This window comes from Cygnus atratus, chromosome 16, assembly GCF_013377495.2.
Source record: "Cygnus atratus isolate AKBS03 ecotype Queensland, Australia chromosome 16, CAtr_DNAZoo_HiC_assembly, whole genome shotgun sequence".
NCBI lineage: Eukaryota > Metazoa > Chordata > Aves > Anseriformes > Anatidae > Cygnus > Cygnus atratus.
In genome coordinates this window covers 12,347,802-12,369,509 of record NC_066377.1, presented here as the reverse complement: position 1 = coordinate 12,369,509, position 21,708 = coordinate 12,347,802, and the positions used below count along the sequence as shown (strand labels likewise).

At 41.8% G+C, this 21,708-nt stretch overlaps 1 protein-coding gene across 1 annotated transcript in view; it reads right to left on the bottom strand.

Moving 5' to 3' along the window:
- PTPRT (protein tyrosine phosphatase receptor type T) overlaps positions 1–21,708 on the bottom strand; it is a 532,802-nt gene that overhangs the window by 108,851 nt on the left and 402,243 nt on the right. Inside the window, exons 11-12 of the mRNA XM_050713944.1 lie at positions 5,364–5,565; positions 1,906–2,008 (exon numbers count right to left, since the gene is read on the bottom strand). Coding sequence (XP_050569901.1) covers positions 1,906–2,008; positions 5,364–5,565 — 305 coding nt within the window. The remainder of the gene's footprint in view (positions 1–1,905; positions 2,009–5,363; positions 5,566–21,708) is intronic.

Sequence of the window (21,708 nt, the reverse complement as noted above, 5' to 3'; positions counted from 1 at the left end):
AAAATGTTTAAAATCTCCACAGGCCTCCTCCCCCTGCCACACACAGTTCCATTCTGTTTTTTATACACACATCTAAGTCAATGAAATGGGTTCATTTTGGGAAATAATCTTATCATTTAGACATGGCATGTAAATATTACACTCTGCAAATGTGTGTATAATAGACTACAATACAATTAAAGAAACCAGACTGAAAAATTATAAAAATCTTTACAGTTTTTTGTTTGTTCTTTATAGTATACACATTTGCTGGAAAAGACATTATTCAGTGAATGAGGTTAAAGTATGGTAAATTGACTTCGAGAAAAATCACACGACTTTTCAATAAAAAGACAAAATAGCAACACTCTTAAGACAGCAGGTGGTACAACGAGATACAGGAATGTTCCCCCATATAAAGAAATAAAACAAAACAGAGCTGTGTGATTTTACTGCTATTTTCCAGCAGAACAACATCCCTAAAGGACTCAGAAAATAGGCTCCTAAATTCACTCATATGGAGTACCAGAGATTAAAAGGGAAACATTAAAGCCCATCCCTCAGAAAAACTAGAAAGGGGGTGGTGCTAAGTTTAAAAAAAAAAAAACACAGATTTTTTGCTTTAAAGTATCACTGCAATTTGGAGGAAAGCTGTGATGTACGTTGGAAAACTAATTCATACAGCATTATTAAATCAAATAGGTTTACATGTGAGTAATCTGCCCCTAAATATTTCGTGGGACATGCTTTAAATAGCACAAAGAACCTAGCAAAGCCAAGTCATTTTTGAGAGAAGGGACTATGTGTTTTTAAAATATCATCCAGAGGAGAAATTTCAGAAATGTCTTGTGTAAACTCATGTGTGAGGTAAATCCTGAAAAGCCTACAGGAAGGTAATGGCTGCTGAATACATCTGCAAAGCAGCCCAGATCTTCCTAGGTAAACTAGGCAACTATTTTTATTGTAAGTGGTTATAATTCATACACTCAGCTGAAGAGAATGGCAGGATGAACGACTGCCTGGCATTTCTGCCAGACAGGTAAGGCAGCCATCAGTGCTGGCTCAGAAGGGGAGTTTGTTCTGTGCTCATACTTTTCACCATGTATAAATTTACCAAGGCAAAAGATGGCAGTGAAGTATAGGCTTCTAAGTCATGTTTTCACAGTCAGGGAGTGATCTGCAATGAAGTGCCCCATTTCAGCATTGGACATCTTAGTGGTAAGAATGTGATCCAGCTCAGGATTAATCAGAAATGTTTGCTACAAGGTCATTCTGTTCCACAAGTTTCATCTGTACTGCTTCCTGCCCCCTAAATCCTCTACTCTGCAAATGGAAACTGTGCTCACCTCCAACTGGCGAAGTCTCACTAAACCAGTGAGATTTCTCCAGTCTCAATCACTCGCTAACTCTGCATCCAGCCTGGTGGCAACAGCTGGATTACAACACTGACATACAAAGAGTCTGGTTGGATGTAAAATTGAACAAATGCATCCGCAAACATCAAAAATATTTCAGGCATTCATCTTACAGAGCTACAAAAAAGGCCTTGTCCATGGCAGGAACGAGGGCAGGAGACGGAGGCCTGAAGCCTCCTCCACCCTTGCAGGGCGATGCGGAATTCACACCACAGCACACAGCTCTGTGTACTGAAACTCCAGTATTGCAAAGGCATCTGAAGTGATGCTGAAAGAGTAATAACCCCGTGCCATGCCATCAGCAATCCTTCCGGGAGGTTACCAGCGGGAGGCAAGTAGATTGAGGCGTTTATAAAAGTAGACCGTGAAAGGCTGAATCAACAGCAGAGCTGGCCTTTTAGTAAGCGCTTGCTTTCAGCAGCTACACTACCAGACAAGAACAAAAGGCATGAGTGAAACCTGGGGAGGAAGGAGAGGGGAGAACTGTGAAAAGGGAAGACAAAAGACCTACCTGACAGGGGCTCCCCGGGACTGAGCAGGCTTCAGCATAACAGTAATGGTGGTGTCAGTCTCGTTCAAGGGGGAGTCAGTGTCGTATTCTGGCATCGATGGTGCTACGGCAGAACAAAGAGCAACGTGTTAGTTATACACCAGTTACTGCCTTTGGTAGTGATGGCAACGTAATATTAACATTTCTTGGAGACTGTTTAACATTTCTCAAATGAAACATCAAAATACTTTCTAAATGTTATGACCAAAATTGTCAAAACTGTTTAAAAATTTGTACACTCATTTTCTATTGAAATTAAACAGGAATCGGACACCCAAATCTTCAAGCTGGCTTTGAAAATCCTCTCATGAATTTTTAAGACTTAGCAATCCTTTGAGATGGGATCATCTCTTCAATTTTAAAGGTGAAGAAAGTAAAGCATGTGGAAGTTGGAAGACACCACCTAGGACCAGTGGATCAGTGGCAGAGCTGAGACCAGCACCCCAGGAGCCAGGCTCTTGTTCACTGTTCATGTCAATGATTAGACTTCCCACACCTTAGAGCTTTTAATACTTAGAGTTTTTAATACATAGGCTTGAGCTGTGTCTCCTTGATTAGCTGAGGGTACATTATGAAGTGGGAAAGCATCAAAGGAGAGGAGCATGGAATTAGCCATGTTGTTTTAGCACTCAAATCCACGGTATTTAACCCCAGTGCTTTAGTGTTGTTGAACACTGAAAGCAAGAGGTGGCTGCACTGCTTCCAGTGGTATACTCGGACAGCGACCAGCCATGGCATCCGTCGCTTCACCGAGTGTTCCTCATGACAAAACAGAAAACCACTGAATGGTCACACTTAACCAAAGTCTAGCTCCTACTTTTTGCTTTATCATCTTCTACTACGGTCATTTCATAAAGGCAGGATAGGTTTCCTTAGGAAACACATTTTACTTATCTGTTACTTCTTCCTTCCCCAATAGCAGACATAATTTTTACTGTGGAAGAACTGAAGAGACCATGAGATCAGAGCAGCATCATGTTTATTCCAAAGATGCAGGTTTTGTTGAAATACACTTAACTATAAAGCAAATAGAAGAATTTACACAAAGAGAGTAGTCCGCTCAGTTCAGCTGTAGCTCTCGAGGGCAAGCTGCATTGCGGGGGTCCCATATTTAATCCTCTCACAGAGATTTTCACCGTAATCCTGTTTACAATCAGGATTTTTATCTAAATGCCTGAAAACTGTCAAGAATGGTGTTTGCTACTATCAGCTCAGCAACTGACTTCCCCATCGATAAGCTATCAATGAGTTCAGAATGATGCCAATTCCTTCGCAAGGATTTCTCCGAAAAAATTGCTCTGCATCGAGGGGAGTCATTTAAAAATGATGCCTGCCACCAGCAGTCTTCCATACCAGGTACCACCATACTTACAGTGAGAATCGTTCAGCACCTGCTCAGGGCAGAAGGGATCGTGCCACAACAATCACAGTGCCACCAACAGGTTGCAGGGCCATTTTAGACACCAGAAACAGGCTAGGCTGTACCTTTGCAGGTTCCATAATCCTACTTTAAACAGAAGCAGCAGCTTCCCTTAGCCTGGCTGCAGCACTGCACTGCTGCGACTAAATTGCTTCTGATGTTAGCTAGCTCGGATGGCTCCTTCTGGCTGTGTGTGAGACCTGTTTAGTTATCTTCTACCCAAAACATTGCACCTGCTGACGCGAATTTACAGTTTTACTGCCAGACACCACAGAGTTGAGAAGTAAGTGGAAGAAACATAGGTCTCGGCAGGACTAGCTAATGCTATCAGGTGTAATTGAGCAATCGCTCCATATTAGTCGTGTAACACTGCAATACAACCTAGTATTCTCGTGTACCCAACACAGAAGAGTTGTGTAGCACCTCAATGAACTGACACTTGGCAGTGACTTTTTTGAAAGAGCAAGCACTGCTCAACAATTTAATGCTGATTTTGTTAAGATTCCAGTCCTGCCCAAAGAGAAGTCCTCTGTAATTCTGGCATTTAGGTGTGATTAAGAAATAAACAAATGTCACCCCGTATAAACACATACACTCCTAGAATATAGATAGCTTTTCATTTAAAAATGATCTATTTTCAGAAAGCCTTACAAGACCATTCTTATAAGCGAAAATAAGTCAATGCAAAAATCATTTTTCTCCTTACTTCCTTTCTGACCGCATCTTAAGTTTAATAGTAACTTCAAAATTCCATGTATAGGGCCGACCATGAGAAAATCTCAAGTCAGAGACTACACTAATGCCTGCATGGAGTCTGTGCCTACCTATTGTGAACCAGATGTTTAAAGGGCAAAAAAAAAAAAAAGAGACAATAAACTGAGCTCCGTGTGCATACAGTTAATAATCATGCAGGCTCCTAACAAGATTTGAGTACTCTCTGAATAATAAAATGAAAAGAAACTGAATCAGAGAGAAAAAGCACAACCACTCCTGTGCTGTTTTAGTCCTCTGGTCACAGGTGAACAGAGGGTACACCATGCCTTCCCTCCGCAGCAGGGCTGCACAAACCCTAACAGCCCATGGAGCTGTTACAACAGTTAATGCTTTACTTCAAGTGGTGAAACATGGGCTTTTGCACTAAATCTAAAGGTCTCAAACCTTGCTGACAGTCAGTGGAGAGAATGGACTTATTTTACCTCCTTAAAGTTTACACTGTCACTTATTGCTAACAACTTTTTATTAACATGTTTTGAAATGGGGTTAAGGAAAACATGCAGTGCTGCTTATTTCAGCACTACAAGTGTCCTGAACGTCCCCAAAATTGGGTTTGGCTTCACTGAGAAAACAGATAAAAGTTAAAATTTAAAATTAAAGCCCACATATGTTTGTCCAGTGTCCCCTATACCACCTCCTTATCAATTTTTTCTTTTGTTAGCTAGACCAAGTTTCCTTTTTCTTTTTTTCCTAGACACCTAGGAACTTTCTCTTTGCAGTGCATCATGATTTCAGTGCCTTTCACGTACCTGTCTACCTACCTCCAGCCTTCCCTCTGTTCTTAATCAGAAAAGAAAACAAACAAAAACCACATAAAAACAGTTTACCTTCTTTATTTTAATCTCCTACCACTATTCATTCAATTACTTCATTACATCCCTTTCTGGTGCATTAAGATAAAAGTCACACTTTTAAAGGAGCTTCTCTAACTAAGCATATAATTCTAATACTCTGTTGTAGCAGCAGTTCATCTGAAGAACTAATCAAGGTACTCACTTCCAATGCTTCTAACACATCCACAAATTAACCACTGCATTTGTAATCTGAACAAACACAAATACAAACACATACAGATTGCGGCCCCCTGAGAAATTTGCCTTGTGAAACTTGTGGAGGAGACACTAAGCAAAAAGCCTTTTTATTGTTTTATGCATCAGCTGTGGGTCTAAAGAACAAAGCCCTAGAAAGTTTTTGTCTGTTTTTGTGTTTTTCTCCAAAGCAGTACCTGAAATCTTAGTTGCAATCCGTGTTGTGATGGGTGGCCCAAAGCCCTTGACTGTGCTGGCTTTGATGGTGAATGAATACGTAGTCCCTGGGTATAATCCTACAAAGAGGTGATGTGTTTCATTCCTTAGCTTGAAGACTTTCCCTCTTTGGCTGGACAGGTCAGCACTGGGATCCAGAGACCCAACGGCCTTGTATGTAATCTGCAAATAAAGAACAACGAATGTAAGGTGATAAGGGGCCTTTTGCACCTGGCCTTCCTCTGCTTTCCCCTACTTTGCTCCCTCTTGAAATTCAAGATTGAAAATGAAAGGGCAGATATTATTTCAGTATCCCCAGCGAGCAATCCTGTGTTTGGATACTGGCAAGCAAACATGACAATTTTTCCAAGGCTTTACTTAGGAAGAAACTAATTTCTTCTCTCCGCTAAAACCTCAGCATGTGCTGATTTACAACAAAAGATGCAAAGAATTGCTTTTTGTTCCGAAATTCAGAACTTGTGCAGCTGAAGCAGCACGCACATCACGACCTGCACAATTTTCATGAGAATTTCCCATACGATCCCCCACCGCCCAGGAAAACTTCTGGTGCAAACTTAGATACATTTTCTATCAAGCAGTTTTTCTCCCCAAAAGCCACCTGAAAACTACAGTTGCCTTTTACTGATAACAGTTTTTTGAATTCTTTTCCTATGCTAAAGAGATTATGCCAAAATGAAATGCTGAAGTTAAATGATAGGTTTACATCAAATATATATCATCAAGTATTCAGAAAAAAAAACAACCTCAGCTTCTCTGAGCTAGTGAGACAATTCCTGACAATTTCTTCCCCGTTTTTAGCCTCGCTTTGCAAGCTTACATGTGCTACCATGCCCAGTTTTCACCTGAGAAAACAAGTCGGTGGGGTTACAGACCTGGAGAGCTCCTCAGGACTACATACACTAACACATCTTTAGAGGGATCCAAGCTGAACGCACACCTTTGAAATTCTGCTAGAGCTTCATTATGCTTACCCACGACAACCCTGTTGATATACAGACACTTGCAAGGAGAACTCATGACTTATTTACCAGCCAATTCCTTCCCCACCTTCCAAATTCAATCCAAAGGCAGCTCAATTTCAACTGAGCTGTCAATATAATATAACGTGCACCACTGCTCTCCTAACCTTTCCTGATATTATGGGATCCTCACTTATTTGTAATGAAACACTATGAATAAATCAATGTATGTTAATATACAAAGTCTTCAATTTTTTATGAAGGACTCCATGTGAATCTAATTCCCAGCTTTGCTGAAAGAGTCTTTGAAAAATTTTAAGTTGCTTGTTTCATGACAGGAGGAACATGTTGTGATTTGAGAAAAAATACATATACAATGTTTAAAAAGATGAGGCTTTAATAGTAACAGGAAAACAAAAAAAAAAAAGGAATTATAATAAGCAGCTTGTAGAGGTGATTTCAATGAAAATTTGCTAATTTTTCCAGGATTTACAAGCTGTTTTTGAATTTTTATTACCTGCCTGAAACCTGAAAAGAAACAGATCTTAGCACAATGTTCATTAAAGTAAGAAAACTATTTGCAGGGAGGAGAAATCTTTACTCTCGCTCCTTGTCTTCAGGCTAGGTGAGGTCCATGCAACGCACCTCAACATAAGACAATATTTGGACAATTCCTACTTCATGAAGGCACTTCAAGGCAAGACAATCTGTGCACCACCATCAGAATCTGAATGGGGGTCAAAGCTCATAAATTAAGAGACGTCACCCAGTCAATGCCATTGCAAATTCCAGAAAGAAAAAATGAATCTATTATGTTCTGTAGGAATAAACCAATGCCATCTGTATGCTCTTGTTGAGAATCAAGTGAGAGAGCAATCTCAATTCTAAAAACTTCCAGAGGAGAATGAACAAATTAAAAATTTGGGAAAAGGAAAGAGAGCCTCCTACCACTAGACCACCAAAAATCACGCTCACATGATATGCTGTTAGTTGTCTATGCAAAATTAGTGCTATTTATTTTTGAATACATTATACAAAAGGCTGCAAATTTAAGTGGAAGATGAAATTGTCCTTGATCTGCATATAAATAACAGTACTCACCCCTACCTATACCAGTTCAAAAATTACAAAATGAGCCATTTTTCTTCATTAATATGTATATACGCACAAATCCTTAAAGCAAACAGATAGAAATGTTTTGGAGAGAACAGAAACAACAACCAGGAAAGTCACTGATGTAAAAAAAAATTTAAATAAATAAAATCTTTTTTTTGCTGCTCACTATAGCATAGAAAATGAGCACAAGGGACCTTAAAAGAGCCTAAGTTCAACCCATGAAAAGTGAGGTAGGAGAAAACAATACTTGAGAGAGAACATACCCAAGATTTGACATTAAAGTTTGGGTCAGTTTTCAGAAAGACCGCAAACTCAGATCAGACATATTTCCCCCCAATTTTTTTTTAAACTGCAGTAAAGGCCCATTCATGCAACATCTAAACTGTGAGTCTGTTACTGCAGCAGACACTATTCAAGTGGATACAAACCCTGTTAAACCAGGTGACATGCCGACATTGAGAGAAAGCAAACCTTGTCCCCAAAACTTACCACTTTAATACACAGAGAGCAGAAAAGCAGTAGTACAAACCTGGGGGTGTTTATGTGGGTCCTGTTTCATTCAGCCCATAAGCAGAAATATTTAAGAGACTGTTACACATGACTGTGTCAGCAGATACAGCTAGTTACCTGCTTATTGCTCTTGGCAGAGTTAGTCTCAAGCTTTTCTCTGCTTTCGGGAAGAGCCCTGAACAACTGAAGTGGTGAGGAAGGGATCTGCAGCTGCTGCTGGATAGCCCTGAGCTGTGGGCCGTGGTCCCACCGCTGCTGCTCACTTCCTTCGTGGCCACGTCAAGCTGACGTTCCCTGAACCTCCTCCTTGCCATTTGAGAGCTGTTACGCTCCTCTATACCAATGTTTTTGCGGCTGAGGGATTCTATGGACTCCTGTAGTTGCTGCGTGCTGGTGGTTGAGCACCAAAACCATAGGTGAAATGTGAAGAAGCCCAACAAAGAGAGCAATATTTGGAAAAGGAGGCAAATTCTCTTCCAGCACAGACACAAGAGAACCGTTTTTCCCTCCCAAGTAAGGTAGCTGCTGTTTCTTAGATATTAGCACTACCCAGCGAGGACTGCTACCTGAGAGCTCTGCTCAGCCCGGTCCTCCCCAGCCCTCCCAGTACAGCTGGCTGCTCCGGCTCCCTCGGGGCCTGCCAGCACCAGCTCCTAGAGCCCTGGCTGGCCTGGCACCCATCCGCACTGTTCAATGCCCAGGCTCTCCATCCAGCTCTGCAACATTTCTCATAGCCAGGACAATCTCTAGGTACAGAAGTCTTGGTATTTCCTCACCAAAATACGTGAAATATGCTACAGTATTTGTCTGCATGCACGTGTCTGTCAGCAGATTGCTCCTTACAGCAAGAAAAGATGCTGTAACACATCACATACATCAGGTTTTATGTATAAATAATTCGGGGGTGGGGTGGGGTGGGGAGGAGGTTGTTTGCTTGGTTGTTTTGATTATTTTTGCATACTCTACACTCAGCACCACTGCTTTTCTTAAGACCTTGATGTACCTCAGCTGGCTGATCTAACTTAAGGCAAAGCATCTTGATGGGAAAAGCTCCTGCAGGGAGGGACTGCATTCTCACCCCCGTGCTCCCCTACGGTTTTACCAGTGGAAGGAAGAGAAGAACATGCTGAACTTCCTTTCTGAGTCTGGACTGTTTGTCAGGTCAATCATGTATCAGGTCTTGCACCACGACTATTTAGTAAGGATGACAAAACACAGCTGTGAACACTCTGATCACATTATGACCAGGGGAGACAAAGACACCAAAAGTTACCGCTCTTCTCCTTAATCGATTTAAACTAAAAGTTCTGAAGCTAGTGAAGTTTCAGGGAATCATATATAGAACATTTTTCAATATAAAACTATGGAAATTTCCAACTCTGGAGTCATTTGGAAAAGCACTGAAACATGTCTGGAGAAGAAATATGGCACTTCCTTAGAATAAGAAGGATGCTGAAAAAAGCACCTGCTCTTCTAGTTGGTATGCTGAGTATTTATCTTCATTTCTTGTTCCAAGTGTCAAACCATTTCATTACAAAATAAACAAGAGATTCTAATCTAAGAAAATGAGATGACTCAATCACTAGAAAGCAGCTGTTCTAAATTATTTTAAAATAATCTATTTTAAAGACAAGCCATGTCATATAATCCTTCTGTATTCTGAAAAAAAGGAGACAATAAAATTAATTTAAACATTTAAAAACCTAGACAGAAAACAAACAAGAAGAGGCTCAAAAATAAAAATTTCACTTTGATTGAAAATATTGAAAATATTTGTTTTGATTCTGATGCAGAATAAATGCAAATACAAAGATGAGGAAATTTCTCACAAGACTGAAACTCTATGTTTTTTTAACCAGCTCCCTGGTTATCTCCTGCACAGCAGACAGCTGTCATCATCTGAAAGTCCTCTCTCTCCTCTGCAAACTGGAACGGTTGTCCTGAGTTTGCATACGTTACTTAGAATTTACATTTTGGCTCCAGGGCAACTTGATGGTCTCGTGGAACAGTTTTAGTGGTCAACACTGCTACAGTTCTAATCACAGCAAACACCCGTCTCGGCGAAAGCACAGTGAGATCAATAAATATAGACAAATAAATCCTAAATCTTCCCGATTTGCAAGGAACTGAGCTAATGAAATGTTTCTTAAGTTGAAGCAACAGGAGCAGTAACTTTGAAGTAATCAGGAAATCACAAGTCAGATGGCACGGAAACTCAGGAAGATAAATAACAGCCACGTTGCCACGAAAGAGGAGGGATGAAACCCTGAGCCACGCATTCACCCAGTCCCTGGTCAGTCCAGCGTTCATCCAAACTGTGCAAAATTTGGCAATGCAAGTCCAAATCTTCATGAGTAAAACGTAAAACAGGTCAAAAGTACAAGTTCAAGCCTACTGGAAATTACCAGAAAGGGGTTTGTATATTTAATTTCCAAGTGTTCAGTGACATACATCTGCTGTGATAGACTGTGGAAAATAAAACAAGAACAGATCTGCATCAGAAATGGGATGGTCAGTGAGTTCACTCCTTGTTATTTAAGCAGACATCCAACATACGCCAGTGCACTCAGTCCCCACTAACCAGAAGTACCCTCTCTTACTCCGTCCTCCCCTCTGTTTTATATACATTTAAAAATTCAGAATATTAACCCCTTAAATCACTGTCCAAATGCTACATTAACAACCACAATGATGAAGCTATAATATTGAGCAGAAGTACAGCTCTCCTCTCCTTCACAGAGCCTAATTTAACACAATTTGCTAGGGAAATGTGAACACTTTACCAACTGTCATCATCTATAAGTGTAAAACTTCTATTACAATACAAGACTTCTAAAACTTTCATGGTGGAGGGAAAGACCACAGCAGAGATATTAACTAAATTAGGAAGCACATTAGGAAGGCCATTTTCCACTGCAATTCTTTCTTCAGAAGAAAGCATGTAATAAAAGAAACTAACAAAAAACTTATATCCTTAACTTGCTTGATCTTCCCATACATCTCAGATGTATGGGCAACTGCGTGTCCACACAAGCAAAAGGATATTGTAATAGTGAATGTATTACTATATGGGTTCATCAGGCATATCATATAAAAACACTAATAACAGTAAGCATAGCTGAAAATTGGATGCTAAAAAAAAATCCCTGTAGAAAAAAGGGTATATATATTATTAAGAATGTGGTAATTAAACAGTGAAACAGACCATCAAGGGATGTGATCAACTACCCTTCAGGTTTAGACATTCCTTTGGAAGGATATATTATGGCATAATCTTGAGGACCTAAGCTTAATACAACAAAGAACCGTGATAAAGAAGTCATCACTTTGCTCTAACAGTCCTTTCTTGCTCTCCTCTACAGTGCACTAAAATCCCTTGGGAATCCTGGGTGGCTGCTCAGATGCTCTCCAATACTCAGATAAATAAAGAAGAAAATATTCTGCTCAAATCACGGTTGATGTATCCATTTAGTCTTCCTGTACATTTGGTACATTCAAGTAAGCTTTCACGCTGATGAATAACTGAGTTGTCAGGATTTCATGTGTGCATAACCTTAAAACTGAGGGCAGCAAACTCTAATGTTTCCGGATTGAGAGCTTTCCAGTCAAGGCAAAAAATGTACTCAGATGTTTCTTTCCACTGCAATTGATACCGCTATACACAGCACTTTGTCTTACATCTTTTGTCATATAGAATTAATAAACCGTGGTGAGCAAAACTCGGTCTCTACAACCATCTTCACCATCAAACATCAGAACCTTGAGCTTCCCCTCTAGACTTTAGCAATTGCAGCCTGTTGGAATACAAATGCTAAGTACGGCTGTTAAATCAAACACTACTTTGTAGATACATTATGCAACTTCATATCTATTTTCCATTTTAGTGACAGCCTGCATAGCAGTTTGGGGAAGGCATCTGAAACCTATAAATCCATTGCATTATCCCCAGTGTTCCCATTGACGTTTCATATCCCTGTCTCTATAAAACAGCCTGTTCTGCCTCTCCATTCTCCCTCGTACAACACACAATCCCTAACTTCAGGGGGTACTTTAGAGCTGACAGATAGCAGCATTTATTTTTTTTCCTTTTTTTTTTTTTTTTTCTTTTTTCCAGTTAGTAATGCTCCGAGACTGAAACCATTCCTTGCTATGGACAAGAGGGGAGCCAGAGCTTGGGATGTCACCAAACTGCCATATGCATACCCCCACCAAGCTCTGGGTCTGCAGGGACACCCTGACTTGTGTCTTACACTTTATTAAGCCAAAAGAAAACAATGCTTTTCCCAAATTACTGATGGGTTTTGAACTCCTGTCTTGTGGGGACGTTTTAATTCATTGGTTCTTATCCCGTTTGCTGTCTGGCTGAACAGCCCACGAGCTGGGAGCTGCATCCCACACTGGGGCTCGCCTCTGCTACCCTGCAGAAATTGGACACTGCCAGCACCCCCCAGCTCTGGCAGTCCTGTTTTAGCTGATGGAAAAGGCCGATAGCAAAACCACTGAAATAATAAAATAAAGCTGCTGACATCCCAGAAAAGTAAAAATTGCAGATCAGCCACAGCTGACCTTTTCTAAAAGGTGCCCTCTTTTGAAAATTGTTTAACTAGAGAGATGTTGCTACTTCCCAGTGCATAATCCTTCCTTGCATAAGAATTGCATCTATTTAACCAGAAGACAACTAGGCAGACTTCATGGTGTAGGTTTGACTTAGCGGTGTTTAAATCTCACCTGGTGCAGCTTTAGAGAGGCTCAATGTGCAGCTGCCTGGGGCCCAGCACCAAAGCACCGACCCCAAAGCAGGGCAGCTCCTCTCCCAGGGCTGTGCTCCCACCTGCCTGACACCCGCAGGCTGCACACAGAGCGAGCCCCCCAGCGCCTTTCCATGCCACTTGCTTCAGTTTCAGAACAGCACTGGCACAAAACTTCACAAGCAGATGAGAAGGAAGTTTGTCACGGGCAAAGCGTGATTTTCTGGGGCTAGAAATCTTTATGCAAGCCATAAGGGTGCAGAGATAAGGGAGTGGGATATCAGCACACAAAGTTGGCTGTGCGTCACCGGCCTTGGCGTTGCAGATGGAGGGGAGGGGGAACCAACTGAAAAGCTCCATGATTGAAAGCACCTTGGGAAACAATAGGCAATTTAGTTTTTAATCTTGCTTTACATATTCCACTCCATGCTCTAATAAAGCCTGCAAGCAAACTTCATTTTTCCCCTGTTTCCCAAAAATAAACACAAATAAACTGACGCACTAAAGTCTGACAGAAATATCCTTGAACTCAAAGTTATCAAAACATTTCCTTCATTTCCCGAGCCACTGCCTGAGGGAAGCAGTGTTCCCCAAGCCAGGTGTTAAGAAGTCATGTGCGTTACAAGTTAACTGTGCAAATGACTTTATTTTATTGCAGAAGGAAACCAGATCGAGTTCATGGTGTCTCCTGGAAACGTTCTCTTCAAGTTCAGCGTGGCCAGAGGGGGCACCAGGTGAAGCCGTTTTACTGAGCAGCTCACTTACTACCATTTCAGGGATCGCTGACCTCAGAAAGACCAGAAATTTTGCAAGGCTCTTCCTCAGTTCATGCTACACCTGGATTACTCCCCCATAGATAACCCAACTTCCTGAAGTACGCCTTTTTGAACCTGAGTGTGCAGTACTCGTAAAATAGCTAGTACCAAAAACAGCTTCAGATTTCAACACAAATGAGCAAGAAATAGCCAGTCCTAAACGCAGTTTCTCCTCCTGCCTTCTAGCTGTACCTGACGACAAGAGGGGTAGCAAAATGCTCCTAAAATTATACACATCCCTTACACAGGTCAGCCCCACAACACCACTGAGCTGGATCTGGCTTCTCCCTGGTCACTGCATGCCAGACCAAGGTACGATGATTTAATTGCCCTGTCCTCTTCAGCGACGTCTTATAGGATCAAAGCTTAAGCTGAGTGAAATAGTTAATATTGCCAAATTCAAACCTGCCAGTCCAACACTGTCACCCAGCCTGAAATTTAGTTAAGACTGAAAATCAGCTCTTTGCTTCTCCACAGTCTCTTGCTCAGGGGCATCCTGAGAACCACCCTGCCATGGCACACCACCACAGCACGGCCAACAACCAAGCATTTTAAGAAGCTGATGCAATACAGGGAGCAAATTACAAAACAGTGTCACTGTCCACTGTCAGCTTAACCCACCAGCAAAGAGCAGTTACAGGTGCATGGGACAGAACCCAAACTTTTGATACACTGATTTTTCCGCAAATTACTTACCTTCTGTTACTAATTTTATACTTAAATCTTGGCAAAACTGCAGTTTCAGTAGACAATTAAAGATACTTTCTTTTGCTATCTAAAGGTGGAAAAACAATCGTTACTTTGTAGAATTGTAAACAGAATATTCTTCCTGATACAGATTCTGCTCAAGGTTCCCAGTGGCATGAAAACCCGCGCGCTCCCCACTCCTGTTTACAGCCTCGCTGCCTGATAACCCTTGCCACTTACATTTCCAAGGCTGATATCAAGCAGAGTGCAAATCATAAACAAGCAGGGCTCTGGATGTGGGCTACACGTTTGATTTAAAGTTCAAAGCTGAGAGTGTCAAAGGTGGGGGCCTCAGCCCTGCACTTTTTGTTCAAAGCGTGCAAACATTTTATCTAGCTCAACTCTCCATCCTCACATTGCAGTGTGAGCATCTTTCATGGCCAAGCAAGAGAGAAGACATGAAGAACACAAGGAACCCTTTCTTTTCCACATGTAGTAGCAGAGGTGTTTGTTTCCCCGAAGGGAACACGAGAGGGCCATGATCCCTACACCGACGTGCCACCCAGCGATGCTGCAGAACATCCTTGCTTCACAGGTTAGGAACAGCAAGAAGCAGTAAAACCTCAATTCATTTCATAAAACAAACTAAAGCAGGCACCTCTTCCATCAGCTAACTGGAACAGGTTATCACAAAGAAGGCAGAGGGGAAAAAGGTACCAGTTCAGCTAACTCAAGTAACGTGCATACCCCCAGCTCCTACAAAGTCACCAACCCCGCAGCAGTCAGAACACGACCCCCGCAGGCAAAGCAGCGCAGAGTGGTCAGATCATGGCTTCAACCCACACCGGGCCACGTGGGAAGTCTTGCAAATGTCTTGATATTCGTAACGAACAAAAATGTAAGAAGCCTGATTATACACCTGAATACATACCAGCAACATCTCATCAGCTGACAATATTTTATACAGTACACAAACTAGAAGCACCTAACCAAACGTTCTGGGCTCAGCAAACCACTCAGGCATAAATTTGGCTTCCTGTACTGCTAAAGCAATGTAAGTACATGACTACATGCTCATCTCAAAAGGAAAGGACCAGTGAATCAAACTCAAAGATGAGTTCTTAGGGTAAGAAACATCAGCCTATGAAAGCTTGTACCAAAAAAAAAAAAAAGTAAAAATTTACCCTAAAAAAAAGGAAACAGCACCAATGATCAGAACTCACTTGTAAATCAGTTCTGACCAGGACCCCTGTAATTCCTTTTTCACACAGGCACCTGTAAAGCAAACTTCATTTTTATATGTTGATTGTCTGGTGCTTCTCTTTTTGCCTGGATCTTTCAATTTTCAGATTTAGAGCAGAATTGAAAACACCGGCATCTCAAACACCAAATACATGTGAATAAAAGGTGTAACGGTTGTCATGCTTTGCTACTCCTCCTCAAATAATCTGCTTGTCTGTACCTAGCCATATTCTTCATGCACTATTAGCTTTCTAAGAAGAGTTTTCCATAGCATGCCAGAATGCATTAAAAGGGATGGTAAGACTTTTTTTTTTTTGGCATTGTTTGTTAATAACAAAGACCCTGGATTACAGTTTTGCAGTTTATACAGCTCTCTCTTAAGTCATGCCATCCATCTGTCCCAGGTTTGGATTTTCCTCATCAGAAAGATGAAAAAGCTGTTGTACACAGTAAGTGAAGGCTGGAAATAGGCTGTGCAATTTCCAAGCCCATTTTTCTATTTTTTAAATTGTTACCTCCACACTTCCCGTCTAGCATAATTCCCCAAAATATAGGTTGGCCAGTTACAAAGATTCTGAAAACTGCTACGAGTCAATCCATTAAAATTCAGCCGCATGAAGCTGAAGGGAAGACAGCCTGGCTCCCCCACAATTGCATACCTGCCATAAATAAGAGGGACAGAACTTATTGCTGAAGCCAATGTAAAAATCCTTGTTTTAATGTTCTAGCTAATAGCAAATAAATCCACCTGAACCGCTTCAGCCAGCAAAAAAGCCAAGTTGATTTTTGCAGAAAAATGGCCAGCTTTGCCAGCTAGCTAACACGGACTGAATAAATTTTTACATGCTAAATATTTGCTTGGGATTTAGTGGTTAAGATGCTGTCTTGCATAATAGTATTTTTAGCAAGATGGAACATATTTTCCTGAGTAGCTTTGCAAAGGTAGGCAAGGTTGAGGTTCCCATGAATATTACCTAGCTTTCCATGTAGCTGCAATTTGAAGACCACACCTGCTGGGCTGGTCCTGCTACAACAGGGCTGTAATGTGGAAGGATCCAGGTCCATCACTCAGGTGGGCAGTTGGGGAAACAGAGGAGGGATGGGCAGGAGATGGTTTTATCAGTACTGCAGTCAGAGTTACACAGGGAATGCTGCCCACCCTCTCATTGCACTATCATCCCCTCTGAAACTGGGGGAGGACCCCAAACTGGGAACACCTGCGAGCCCAGCAGCTTGTGCCATCTGCACCTGGAAGAGCGCAGGATAAAGCATTAGGAGCCCTGCGGCTGCATGAACACGCAGAAGTGCCACCACAGCTGAGGCCCCAAGCCTTGCTGGGGTGCAACGCACCCCCACCTTTGTAGGACCCTTTGCAATGTGTGGACATGAAGCACCCCTAAAAGCTTCAGTGCAGGATGAGGAGGCTGCACCGCGTCCAGGCTCCGTGGAGAGAGGGGCATAATGGCACTCCCACCACCACAAACCCTATTTCAGAGCAATACAGAAGCCAAACCTGTGGGGCACACAGCCTACAGCCCCTCAATCCCCAAAATCTTTTCTGACAATCTTGCTACAGCTCACTAAAATACTTGTTTTATATCATCTAAGCCCTAAAGGATTTGTCCTATGTTTTCATTTGAAAAAGCCAGGCAGTTCCCCTAAAACCATGAATTCCTAATCACCACCGCAACACCCTCCCTCTTCCCACCCTTGCTGCAAAGTTCCTGCTCCCCTTCTCACTCAGAGGCATGAGGCTGTGATTTTGCTTTCCACACTAATCAAATTCTTTCATCAGAAAAAAAAACGAATCTTGTGCCTGATACATCAGGGCCTTTAAAGAGACTTCACAGCATTTATACCCAGAGGGCTTTCATTTGTGCACAGACTGTTTATGACTTTTACCGAATAAAGGCACTGTTGCTGGTTTCCTCTTGAATAAATCCTGGGCCTAATTTTCTAATGTCCTGGGGAGAGTCCAAAGTCAGAAGAGAGCTGGAAATCTTCCATCACCTTGGAAAAACAACATCTCTTGTTCCTCAAGACGTAACTGCATTAGAGGAAATACCTCGGATGTATTTTTTTGCAGATACATTAGATGCTACATGAATAAAATCCTATTACTATCACAGAAGAGGCCTTCTCCAATCAGGTTTACCACAGTTAAGTTTTCCGGATTATTCACCTGAACTATATTTTCACAAAAGCCACAGGCCATAAAACACACGGTGTATAAAGCAAGTTAAAAATTCCCACCAAAAAAATGAATGTTTCAATTTTTAAGCGACTTTCCACACAAAGGTGTCTCTGAGCTATCTATTAGCTGAAAATGAGAAACGTCTCAGCGAACAACTAAATACTTTTTGCAGAGGGGAAAAACATTTTCCTAAGTACGGAAAATGCATGTAAAGGGCTGAAGCTGACTGAAGCCAGCAGCCCACCCCCCACCCCCCCCCAGCTCTTCCAAGGGCTGGGTATCAGCGGGGGAATCTCGCACAACCTGTGCCCACGCAGTGGGAAGAACTGGGCAGACTGGACTGTGCACAGGGTATGGCCTACAAATCAAGCATCCACCAACCTTGGACCTGCTCGGAGAATGTGCAAAACTTGTACCAGGACCCAGGTTTCCTTTGAGGGTCAAGCTGTAGCTGCTTTCTCCAGGCAAAAGCTCTTCTGTTCCCTCTGACTCTTCTTTCCCACCAGACAGCCAACAGCAAAACCATTGCACAATGCCCAAATAATTCTTCTTCCCTATCCAAATGTCACCCCGGCTCTCCTGAATGCGCTTGCCTCTCTCACCTGCTCCAAGCAACTGAACCAGGACCCCAGATGTACTTCGGAGCACAGTGTAGCCTCTGAATGCCATTGGACGTGGAAGACAGCTGCAGGGGGAACCTTGTGCAGAACGAGCTCAAAGGCAGTTAGTTCTCACAAGCACTGAAATCCTGCTTTCTTCAGATCAAACTGCCTGGCCAGAAGAGACGGATACATATCTGAAGGGCAAGTTTGAGAACAGCATCGCTGCAGGCCTCGCGGAGAGCACTCACAACAGAGACTGAGTCATTTTGTCTGCATAAGGGCAAACTAAAGCCAACTTTATACCTTCGCCCCCAGGTTATATTCATTTTTTTTTAATTGAATTTGATAAAATACAGGCTTTCACTCAAGTACTGACTAGAGCAGAAGTAACTGGGTTGTGCACATTATGGTATATTTTACATTATAAAGCTTTTGTTGGAGCTGTGTTATTTTGTTTCCTGAATGCACATTGTGGCGACCACAAGAATAAAAAGTAAATTGTTAAAATCTCTAGATACCTCCCAATTCCAAATCCAAGGTCTTATGGTCCTGCAATCAACTTACAATCCACATGACAGCACTTATATTACACTTTTAAAATATTTAAAATGTTTCACAAAACTCTTGGTTTAACACACTTGCTGTACTTCATTACACTTGCTAGCTCTTGTGTTCAAAACAAGAGTAAAAAAGATATACTTCTGTTTTCTTGTCTAATGGTCTGCTGGATTTTCCTTTTACATCATCTGCAGGAATGTAGTCATCTTCCCTTATCACCAACCATAATTTGCATTCACTGGATAATACACAAGAATGGCTCAATCTCCTTTTCTTTGTTTTTCATGACAGTAGTAGCAATATTCCAAGCAGCCTCCATTCCAGCCCTCTTTCTTATAACTGCATTCCTCATAATGCTCCAGATTCTTTGAATTGTTTTAGGCTACATTAAAAGGCACCACAGTTAGAAGAGTCTCAAAAGATGAAGTTTATAATAGTCCAATTTATTCTTTCAACTCCCTCTTTAGAATAATCTAGCTCTGCTTCTTCTTTCCCTTTCACTAATGAGCTGGAAAATCAAGCACCAAGCTGTCAGGCGACTCTGACTAGCTCCAACTCTGCTTTATAAATAAGAAGCAAAATAGCTATAAAAGCTCTGCCCTGGCTCTTTGGTCTCTGCTGAGAGCCCTCCACTGGTGCTCCATTAGCACCGACGGGAACTTGCACCAAATCTATCCTATTTGATGCACATCTACTCATCATTCCTACCCCCAAAACTCTTGAAGTGTTTTTAGGGGCCAGAAGTACAAGAAAAGAGCTTGGCTTCTCAGTGACACTGCCACAAAGGGCCAGGAAAGAGGGCCAGGAAAGCCACGTCGCCAGCACTGCCGCTGTGTCACCGCCCAGGCACAGTGTGGGAGCGGGTGGCAGAGAGGAAAACAAGATCTGTAACTTGCCATGGTGAGGAGGCAATCAAGGTTAACAGGCGCAGATGTAGAATTAAGCTTTGCATTAAACTTTGCACAGGCAAGTACAGAAGGGACACTAAATCATGGGGACTCATACAACAGTCCTAATGCCAGAGTACACCTTCCAAATCCTAACAAGTTTGCTGGGAGTGGTTCCTGCTTTCCCTGGATGCTTGACACTCTGCAGGCTATTTTAAAGGTAACAAAGAAAAAGCAGATCAGAATAGTTTAAATTGATGAGAGTGGTCTGCGTCTCCATTAAATAAATAAATAAATAATCAGGGAAAGGCATTAATTAGGCCAGGGGCTTCCACAAATCAAAACTAGGTAGAGTACATACACATTACTGTAGGACTCACAAAAAAGAAGGCTTCAAAAATCCAAATGACAACTGTATAAAAACTGTCTTTCCAAGCTTGAGCTGCAGTAATTTCAATATGAACACGTAGTAAATTCTTGATTAACTGCAGGCCTGAAGTTTCTGATAGTCTCAAGTGATTCATGGTTTCAGTCCAAAAGCCTTAGTGGGTTCGGCCCCAAAACAGCATAAGAATAATTGCTTCTTACTGGACACAACAAAGCTGAATACAGAGTTTTGTACTAAGTTCTTTTAGCCTGATTTCAAGATTTTCCAGACCCCTTGTGTGCTCTCCAAATCTACTCTATCAGCTGGTAGGTGGCAATAGGTCTTGAAAGAGAAATGTAGGGACACCACATTTAGCCACAGTAAAAGGTAACAAGAACTTATGGTGGGTGCTGCCTGAATTTACCCTGAAAAAATATCAGCACAGGCATTTTATAGAAGCAAAAGGCTCCTGCACTGACATCTTAAATCATACTTTGTAGCAAGCTCAAACAGATTTAGCAGCTGCTCCTGAACTTCATGCAATATTACTGCCTTTTTACCAACAAGTATTCAGACTCTGAATAGTAATAATGAGAATGCAAACTTGACTGTGGCTCAGCTTAGACTCCTAAGTATGAGACATGAGTAGGTTAGCATCAAAATGTGTCAAACTGGAGTGCAGACACCTGGTCCTGAAAAGTCATGCAAAAAACTTAGTTTATACTGCTTCTCCTTGTTCCTTGTTAAAATAATTTGGAGGTTTGAAATTGAAACAGATTTATGAATTCACTGGGGAACTGGAGAGAGTCATCACACAGTAATGGATAGGCAGATTTTTTTATTGATTCAAATTAAGGGTAATTTATTGGAAAAAAAAGCCATGATTTGCATGAAAGATGTTGCCTAAAGACACAGCAGTCTAAATGTGTTTTGATATATTTCACGCATATACATACACACGTAAACTGTTTGGTGCAACTCACTCTGCTAAGTGAATTAGCCGGCAGTGCCAGCAAGATAAAACCCATCAGTCGTAAGACTTTGCTCTGAGATAACTCAATCCTCACGCACTTCAAGTGAAGCCTCTCCTCTTACTTTTAGTTTATTAGGAGCAGTCTGGTCATTCTTACCCAGCCTGGCCCTCCCAAGCAATGAAATTTGGCTTCCGTTGACTCCGAGGATCCCTCCCCTCAGCTGCTTTTGTCTTTATGGGCAATCTGAGGAGCCTTTGTTGTGCAGCTCTTTACCACAGGAAACAGAAAGCAAATCTGAACTACTCCCAGGGAGTTAGCGTTAGTGTAGAGGACATCTGAGTGTACTTCTCATTCCCGGCAGTATTAATCAGAGTTTCCCATATCAAACCGACTTCCTAAGAGAAGCCTCTCTCTGTATGGAAGCTCAAGTCTTCCATTTCCTGGGGTTGCCCAAACTTAGATTTGAATCTTCTGAGATAAACCTAGACAAATTGTGACACTGGAGAGTCACAGATTTAGAGAATCTCTGGGATACTCATGTGCATCTCAACACGCCAACATTTCCTAGCCTAAATACTTTGTCTCCTTTCCAGTATCAGTATCCCTACCGCCAGAGGTATGGGGACACAGCCGCAGGCTACAAACA